The 9,387-nt window shown below is 39.4% G+C and overlaps 1 protein-coding gene across 1 annotated transcript in view; it reads left to right on the plus strand.

Annotated features, from left to right (window-relative positions):
* The window catches only part of LOC107661964 (pyruvate carboxylase, mitochondrial-like), a 211,738-nt gene that overhangs the window by 197,290 nt on the left and 5,061 nt on the right, over positions 1-9,387 (plus strand). The window contains exon 19 of the mRNA XM_016451788.1: positions 8,824-9,072. Within this exon, the coding sequence (XP_016307274.1) occupies positions 8,824-9,072 (249 nt within the window). The remainder of the gene's footprint in view (positions 1-8,823; positions 9,073-9,387) is intronic.

The following is a 9,387-nucleotide window of genomic DNA, read 5'->3' on the forward strand; positions in this document are numbered from 1 at the left end:
GTCCAAGCAATAATAAAAGGACACATTTAATTTATAATTTGTCTTAAATCTCATTTTGTAAAAACAAATCGTGAATCGAATAGAATCGTGAAATCAAAATCGTGAATCGAATCGAATCGAATCATGAGTTGAGTGAATCGTTACATCCCTAATGCCTATTATTAACATATTGGCTGTTTATTAGTATAACATGTTCTGCATGACCATATAATCCTTCCCAATACCTAAACTTAACAACTACCTTACTAACTATTAATAAGCAGCACATTATGAGTTTATTGAGGCAAAAGTCAAAGTTAATGGTTTTTTAATAGTGAGAATTGGACCTTAAAATAAAGTGTGACCCTTCCTCTAAATTAAATGACCATGTATAAATTTAAATTTAATAAATTTAGCCCCCAAATTACATTTTACATGTTCCTTTTTGCAGCAATACACAAAATAACATGTTAATATTCATTCAAATAATTTGACAAAATAATATACAAGACTTTAAAAGTTTAGGTCCGTAATGTATTATCAACCCCGTGATAATAATAAGAAATGTTTCTCGAGCACCAAAAAAATATATATAATATATATATATTTATATTAAGTATATATATATATAGACATATACAGTATATCATGATAGAGATATACATCTCTATATCATGAGACACTAAAGACTGTAATAATGGCTGCTGAAAATTCAGCTTTGTCATTACTTTTTAAAATATATTAAAATAGAACAGTTTTTTTAATAGTATTTATATTTCACCATATTACTGGTTTTATTGTATATTTGATACAATAGAGATTATTTTGAACAAACATTTAAAAATCTTAACAACCCTAAACTTTTGAACGGTAATGTACTTATTAGTTAAATGCTTTTGTTCATCTGTTGACTCGGTTATTTAAATTCTAGTTCTAGCTGCAAGTGTTTTTAGTGTATTTAGTGGTATTTACTGTAAACTGATTTGTTAAAATGTGTATTGTAAGTATTTTGAAACTAGTAGACAGTCTCAAGGTCTGACTAAGTCCATGTCAGGTATCTCACCCAGTCACTGTTCTACAAGGTACTGAACGATATGTACTCTCTGGACCAGAGATGATAGTCACATGCACATGTGCGCATTGATGCTAACACAAACACACATGCACACACCTACCTGATTTTCCTTCATGTTGCTATATATGATTTGGCAGTTAGTGCGTAAACATACTCGCAGTTGGAACAATTACACAGCTCCCTTTGAGGCTCGACCACAGGAAGATGCGTTCAGGTCAGAGAGCGAAAAGCTTCAAACTGTTTTATGGCTACATGAGTTCCCATTACAGCCCCACTGCTTTGTAGTCTTCTCTCCTGTGGATCCTGTGAGGAAAGCAATGTACCATCATGCCTGACTAATTTGATTTGGGCCGGTGAAATGAGTCTCTTTGTTAGCTAAAGTGCATGAGAGCACTCTCAGACAGATGGAGAGCAGAAAAACTCCTAGTGGATTTTCAGACATATAATTAAATGCGATCTCTTTTTCTAAAGATCTAAGACTTTTTCTTTGTACACAAAAGGCCTATTTCTCTCAAATATTGTTCACAAATCTGTCTAAATCTGTGTTAGTGAGCACTTCTCCTTTGCCGAGATAATCCATCCACCTCACAGGTGTGGCATATCAAAATGCTGATTAGACAGCATGATTATTGCACAGGTGTGCCTTAGGCTGGCCACAATAAAAGGCCACTCTAAAATGTGCAGTTTTACTGTATTGGGGGGTCCGAAAACCAGTCAGTATCTGGTGTGACCACCATTTGCCTCACGCAGTGCACCACATCTCCTTCGCATAGAGTTGATCAGGTTGTTGATTGTGGCCTGTGGAATGTTGGTCCACTCCTCTTCAATGGCTGTGCGAAGTTGCTGGATATTGGCAGGAACTGGAACACGCTGTCGTATACGCCGATCCAGAGCATCCCAAACACAAAAGTGTTGCGTTTATAATTTTGTTCAGTGTAGATTTCGTATTAATTGACATATTTAGTGAAGCACCATGAAGAACAATCAGTGGTTTAGCTCTTCATAAATCGCTTAATGTATTTTAAAATTTAATTAAGCATCACTCCATACGACTTCATATCTTTGTATTGTAGCGTCTGGACCAATCAAAAACACAATTTTTCATTTGATTTAACAAATCAGTTATTCATTAGATTAACAAGTTTCCCTTAACCAGGAAATTAACATTCTTAGAATTGACAGACAGTTGACCCTGAGAGGTCAAGTAAATATCTACAGCGGATCTAAATATTTATAATTAATTATAACTAGTTATGATTAATTATTCATATTTCCCTTATGAGCTGATTCGCTACAGTATTGACAGACAAATGTCTGGTGATTAATGGTCAAAGAGACTGGTAATATTTCGGTGGCACCTTTTTTATCTAGGCTTATTGATCTTTCCAGGAGGGTTGTTTAGCACATGACATCTCCCTAGTGATATTTCCAGCCAGGCTGTGACAGTACAGAATGACAAACAGCCTAAATGCACACACTTGGATGGGGACAGATGATTCAGGGGGAAAAAAAGAGCAAATCTCATCTCCTTCCAATCTGTGTCAACAATGTCAAATATCCCCTTTCACCCAGCCCAGAGACCAGTGTGAGGGAAACAGAAGCTCTCCTACCAACTCCTGCTATTTTCTGAGTTATGAAATTATATAACCTGTGACAAGCGTCCGTAAACTTTCCCGCAGTTTCTCTGCAAGTCACCTGGTGAACCATACTGCACTGTTTTCAAACTATATAGCAGAGAGTCTGAGTGCACATGCCAGCAATCTTAGAAAGCGTCTTTCTCCACCATATGTGTAGTAGCACAATTGCTCTCGCAGTGGTTTATGGTAATGACAGAGCAGATAAGGAATGCATAATGCTATGCTTTAACTTACTATGAAATAAGTGCAGTTCAAGTCCTCCCCTTAAGCTTCTTGCCTTACCTCAGGCTTGGAAAGCTAGCTTTGTAGTTTTCTCACTTTTTGTGTGTTTATTTTTTCCACATTGGGACTGTATGTACATTCACTGGAATGAGATTTTAAAGTGGAGAAGAGATAGAGACCTTTCTTTAAAAGAATAGTTCACCAAAACATGAAAATTCTGTCATCTACTCATGTCGCTCCAAACTTGTATGTGTCACGGAATGCTCCAAAACAAGCAGATCCAAAGGCAGCATTTATTGTAAAAAAAATCCAAAAACAAAGAATAATCCAAATCAGGGCAAAACAGAGCATCAGAAAACACATAACAGAAAATAATAAACCAGCAAACAAAGACAAAGAAAACCGGGCTTATGAGGATAAGTTAACAAAGGTAAATGAGACACAGCTGAATGAAATGAGACTAGATTGTCAAAGCAAAGGATGATGGGAACTGCCCTCTGGTGGCCTTACATGGGCATACCAACCAGACATTGACATCACCTCCGCTCTAAGGAGCGGATACCAGACGCTCCACCAGAAAACACAAAAGTTCAGGAGGGAAGTGGAAAGGAGGCGGATCAGGGGGAGGGATGGTGGGCCAGGCCCATGTAGCAGAAGAGGGCCCAGAGACAGAGGCAGACAAAGGTGCCAGGGCGGGGACGGCAGAGCAGGCGGCCAGGGTGGGGCCGGAAGAGCAGGAGGCCAGGGCGGGGCCGGCAGGGCAGGAGGCCAGGGCGGGGCCGGCAGCAAGAGCAGAGCCTGCCTCAAGGAGGGAGCCGGCAGGGCAAGCAGCTGGGGTAGAGCTGACAGAGAGCGGAGCCTAAGTGGAGCCGACAGGGCGTGAAGCTCCAGGGTGGGACCGGAGGGACAGACCAGCGAGGCTCCAGCCGAACAACAACCCTGGCAGGTCAGAGCCAGGAGCATGGCAGACCGTAAAGGTGGAGCTGACAACCACCTCATCGGAGCTGACAAGGCCAATGAACCCCCTAGCAGCTCAGGCAGGACTGCAAAGAAGAGCATAGACAGGTTAGTGACTGCCTTGATGACTGTCACGGTACAGGCACACAGTTCAGCAATGGTCTCCGTGACCAAGACGGGGCAGGCAGATAGTTCAACAACAGTCTCCTTGGCCCTGACAAGGCAGACTGAGAGCTCAGGAGTGACTACCACCGCCCAGAGGGCAGCTGAAGCAGACGCCGTCACCTCGAGAGGCTCCACAACAGAAACCTCCACCTCGGGAGGAACTAGAGCAGACTCAGTAGTGGACTCCTGGACTGAAATGAGCTCAGGAGTGAGCTCATAAACTTGAGTAACCTCTGGAGTTCTCTCTTAGACTTGAGTGGGTTCCGGAGTGAACTCGGGAGTGGACTCTGAGGGCTCCCGGACTGGAGCAGGTTCACGAGTGGACCCTGAGGGTTCCCGGACTGGAGCGAGTTCATGAGTGGACTCTGAGAACTCCTGGACTGGAGCGGGCTATGGAGTGGACTCTGAATGCTTCCAAGCACGCAGGACAGTCCAGAGGCCAAAGGCAAAGACGGCCTTCTTGATAATGGCAGCAGCAGTGAAATTGGGCTGTTCTGTGGCGAGCTCTGAGACCACCAGAGTCGGGTCCTCCAGGACCACCAAACTCAATACCACCGGAGTCGGGTCCTCCAGGACCACCAGACTCGGGACCACCAGAGTCAGATCCTCCAGGACCACCAGACTCGATACCAGCGGAGCCGGGTCCTCCAGGACCACCAGACTCGATACTACCGGAGTCGAGTTCTCCAGGACCACCAGACTCAGAACCACCTGGATAGTCCTTGCTGCCCTCTTCCTGCTTGACCTTCGCTTGCGAGACAGAGACTGAAGATTCACTATCAGCTGGAGGAGACTCGGGTATCTACGGGGGCACTGCAATCGGCTCAGATCGACATGATGCTACTAAATTGCGGTAACAGAGATAATCAATGAAACTCCAAAAGTCGAGAGTTTTCCATCTCCCAAGGAGGCAAGGGATTGTCTAGGCAATCATTAAAAATCTTGCTGAGCTCAGAATTACAAAGTTCTAATCCTACCGCCAATGTCCAAAACGTCTGTGCCAGTCCACCCACTTGCATCCCCTGTTGCTGAAGATCCGCCAACATCCTAAGCCGAGCTTTCCACTCCTTCAAAACAGGAGGAAGAATTCAAATCCCCATGGTCCACAAGTCGATAGCTCAGTCTAGCTGCTAGATCTGTAAATGGCTGGTTTATTCTGTCACGGAATGCTCCAAAACAAGCAGATCCAAATGCAGCATTTATTGTAAAAAATCCAAAAACAAAGAATAATCCAAATCAGGGCAAAACAGAGCATCAGAAAACACATAACAGAAAATAATAAACCAGCAACCAAAGACACAGAAAACCGGGCTTATATGAGGATAAATTAACAAGGTAAATGAGACACAGCTGAATGAAATGAGACTTGTCCAAGCAAATGGTGATGGGAACTGAAGTCCAGAGAAACAAACAACAATTAAGAAGTGTGCCCTCTGGTGGCCTATCATGGGCACACCAACCAGACATTGACAGTATGATTCTTTTGCTGAAAACAAAGAAGATATTCTGAGAAGAAAAAAAAAATTCATTAATTCAAAAAAAAAATGTATATAAATAGAGTAGAATAGAATAAATTATCATAGCATTTTCATTTTTGGGTGAACTGTTTATTTAAGGATTAGCTTTAGAAGATTTTGATACAGAAAACCTATATATATATATATATATATATTGGGGTAATGCAAAGCTTGTACATCTCATTTGTAATATATAAAAGCACCTTTATAATATTAATAATGGTATTTTGCGCAGATATTTTGGCCTTTGGATCACTTTAAGAATGAATTTGCAATGTCTGCCACTGACAAATCCAGTGAGGACGTGTTACTCTATTGCTAAAAACAAACAGCCTCTCAGTTCTGAGGTATTGAGATTGTTATATATGAATCATCAGCTTCGCAGAACTGAAGTGGAAAAATAAATAAATGCCCCTGTGGAATCTCAAGTGATGGAGTGATGAGGAAAAAAAGATTAGAAATAAGGAAGCACACGCGTGAGCTTCTTTAGCCCAAAGCTAGCCTGGACAAATAAGCTTGCATACAAATGCTCAGACCGCGTAACTGAGTCACAGAACCACTAAAATAAACCTATAGGATGCATCAAACAAAACGGAGCCCATATGACCTGAAATTATGACAAACTGCTAGTAAGTGGCAATTTATTCAAAGTTAGGTGGGTTGGGACTGTAGGCAACCTTTTCAACTATTTTATCTGAAAAACAAAATGGGCTGCTGAGCATTTTATGAGCTGATCTGTTTTGTTTTCTCCCTCTCTCCTGCACCAGCCCTTTTGTGTAGTCTGTTTACTTTGCTCCTGTTAGCCACCAGACTGTTTCTCAGTGCAAGTCCAAGGACCATTTTTCAATTCGTTCTCACTGCTGCAAAACAGAAAGGAGAAAATAGTGTCACTTGGTTGTTGTTGCCTTGCCAACACCAAGAAATATAACAAGTTTTTGTCCATAATGAATTGAGTCATTTTAATGGCATATTGATGGTGTAGCTTCTCCTTTGCAATTGACCTATTTGTCAACGTGTTTCTGTCTTTGTTCATTAACGCCCACTCTGACAGCACTAATGATGTATTTAGTATGTTTGAGCTTGCAAAGTCAGGCACTAGCCAGAGGACAAAAACATTGTAAGATAGTGAATGGTGCTATTGTTGATTCATTTGCTAAATATTTATGCTTTTTGGTGATGGAATCCATTAAAAATGTGTGCTGGAAATCTCAAAGTTGCAGGAGTGATCCCAGAGAGATGCGACCCATGACCTGAAGACTGACTCACATCGCTCTTTAGCTTGCTTGTTCTTGAGCTGTCAGAATCTAAAACCTGGATTGGCTGTCATGAGGAAGTCATTTCACTCAGGACAAATTCTCCTTGGCCATTCTTCAGTTTTATTATAGGAGTAGTTCACTAAAAAAAAATCTAATAAAGGTAACACTTTATAATAACGTTCAGTTGTAAGTCATTTATAAGTGATTAGTTAATGATGAACTAATCAACTAAATTTGTTTATTTAAATGTAGCTATAATAAATTTATGGCAACCACTTAAAAAAATTTAGCAAATTCAATTAATAATTTTATTCAGTATAGCTACTAGTTAAGTTACTATTATTAATCACTTATAAATAATTGAAATGTCATCATTGTACTATTGTCTCAATAAACATTTGTTAATCATGAACAAATGATGATTAAACCATTAGTAAAGGATCAGTATATAATTTATGTATGTTACGTTAAAGTTGTAAGCTAGTCTGTTAAAAAGCCCAAAAATGCAATTATGCTAAAACTATTTTTTTTAAAGAATAATAAATTATTTGCTGTCAAGTGAATAAACATGTGTAAATGACTTGCACTTAGGGGATTCCAGTGGGTTGTGTTAAAGCCTTTCTCTCATCAGCACAGACTTGTGTTCTGTGTGGAGTGTGTGGGATCTAGTGATAACGTGAACCGGTTTAACACTCCACTCAATTTCACAGCGTTTAAATACTCCATGTGTGTCAGAGAAGACATCTGTCTACACCCTCACCAGTCAGCCCTTACATTGCAGTAGACACTACAAAGTATTCAAAACCTGTTGTGTAAACGCATGAATAAATCATTTACAAAGCTTTCTGCATCCCCTATTCTAAAGTGTAAACTACTCATCAGTTTGTAAATGTTTTACAAACCTGCCGGTTACAGGTTGTGTGTGTATACACACTGGGGTGAAAGATCTACGAATGATGAGTAAAACATTTACAACTGATGAGTAGTTTACACTTTAGATTAGGGGATGCAGAACGCTTTGTAAATGATTTATTCATGCGTTTACACAACAGGTTTTGAATACTTTGTAGTGTGTACTGCAGTGTAAGGGCTGACTGGTGAGGGTGTAGACAGATGTCTTCTCTGACACACATGGAGTATTTTAATGCTGTGAGATAATAATACAATGTTGACATTTCAATGATTTATAAGTGATTAATAATATATTAACTAGTAACTTATATTAACCATCTACTAAGGATCTGTTTAATTATTTCATGATATGCTATTTTTTTAAGATAACTTACGACAGATTTGTAAATCGTTAGCATATTACTTAATAATCATTTATGAGCACATAGTTATGTTTTGTAAATGATTAGTTCATCATTAACTAATCACTTATAAATTACTTACAACTGAACGTTACCATAAAGTGTTACCATAATAAAAAAAATGAAAATCGTCTTTGTTCACTTCACTAAGGGGAATTTGTTTAGAATATCCTTGCCACTGTCCATATCATGAGAGTGAATCAGGAAAGTGACTGTGTCGAGCTCTAAATTTAGTAAAAAAAAAAAATAATAAAAAATTGCTCCCCAAGTCAGACATTGCTGCTTCTTCAGTAATTCTAATGAACATGTCAAGAAGATCTAGGGAGGGTTCGTATAATGACAAATATTTCAATTTGGGTGAACTCTCTTTAAGGGTTAGTGAAGTTGTGTTCTGCTGGTAATCTGATTGTTTAACCAGAGTTTATGCCCATATGCTGTCCAAAAAAAAAGGAAAAAATGCAAAAATATTGTACCCTTAGGTATACAACAGTATGTCACTGAGGTAGTATCTTTAAAGAGACAACTTTGTACCTTATCTACCCCTAAAAGTAGTAATATGTACCCTACTATGAACCATTTAGGGGTAAATAAAATACAAAGATTTCTTTTAAAGGCACTGCCCCAGTGACAAGCTGCTGTACCCCTAAAGATAGTTTTTACATTTTTTTTCCGGGAGTGTAACAAGTTTGATGTTTCTCAAAGGTGCTCAAGGCATTGCCTCGTATCGAAGGTCGTCCAGGGGCTTCACTTCCACCGATGGACTTCGAGGCTCTTGAGTCTGATCTGCGAATGGCACATGGTAATGAAATAACTCCTGAAGATGTGATGTCGGCAGCCATGTACCCTAAAGTCTTCCAGGAGTTCAAAGAGTTCACATCAAACTTTGGCCCAGTGGACTGCCTTAACACTCGCCTGTTTCTGGATGGCCCCAAAATCGCAGAGGAGTTTCAGGTGCGTCACAATAATTACATTTACATCAACAATTACATCAACTGACTTCAATGATTTGTCTCTTTTTATTTATTTATACATTTTCTGCTCATATTTCATATTCTGCTCATATGTTTACATACCACTTGCAGAATATGCAAAATGTTAATACTTTTAACTAAATAAGTGGGATCATGATTTTTTTTAATTTAGTACTGTCCTGAATAAGCGAATACACATAACAGTTGTTTACATATACGCCACAAGGCAAAATAATAATTTAATTAAAAAAATTATCCTGTTCAAAATTTACATACCCATGAATCTGTGTGTTGT

Source organism: Sinocyclocheilus anshuiensis, unplaced genomic scaffold, assembly GCF_001515605.1.
Source record: "Sinocyclocheilus anshuiensis isolate Anshui unplaced genomic scaffold, SAMN03320099.WGS_v1.1 scaffold603, whole genome shotgun sequence".
NCBI classification, from domain to species: domain Eukaryota; kingdom Metazoa; phylum Chordata; class Actinopteri; order Cypriniformes; family Cyprinidae; genus Sinocyclocheilus; species Sinocyclocheilus anshuiensis.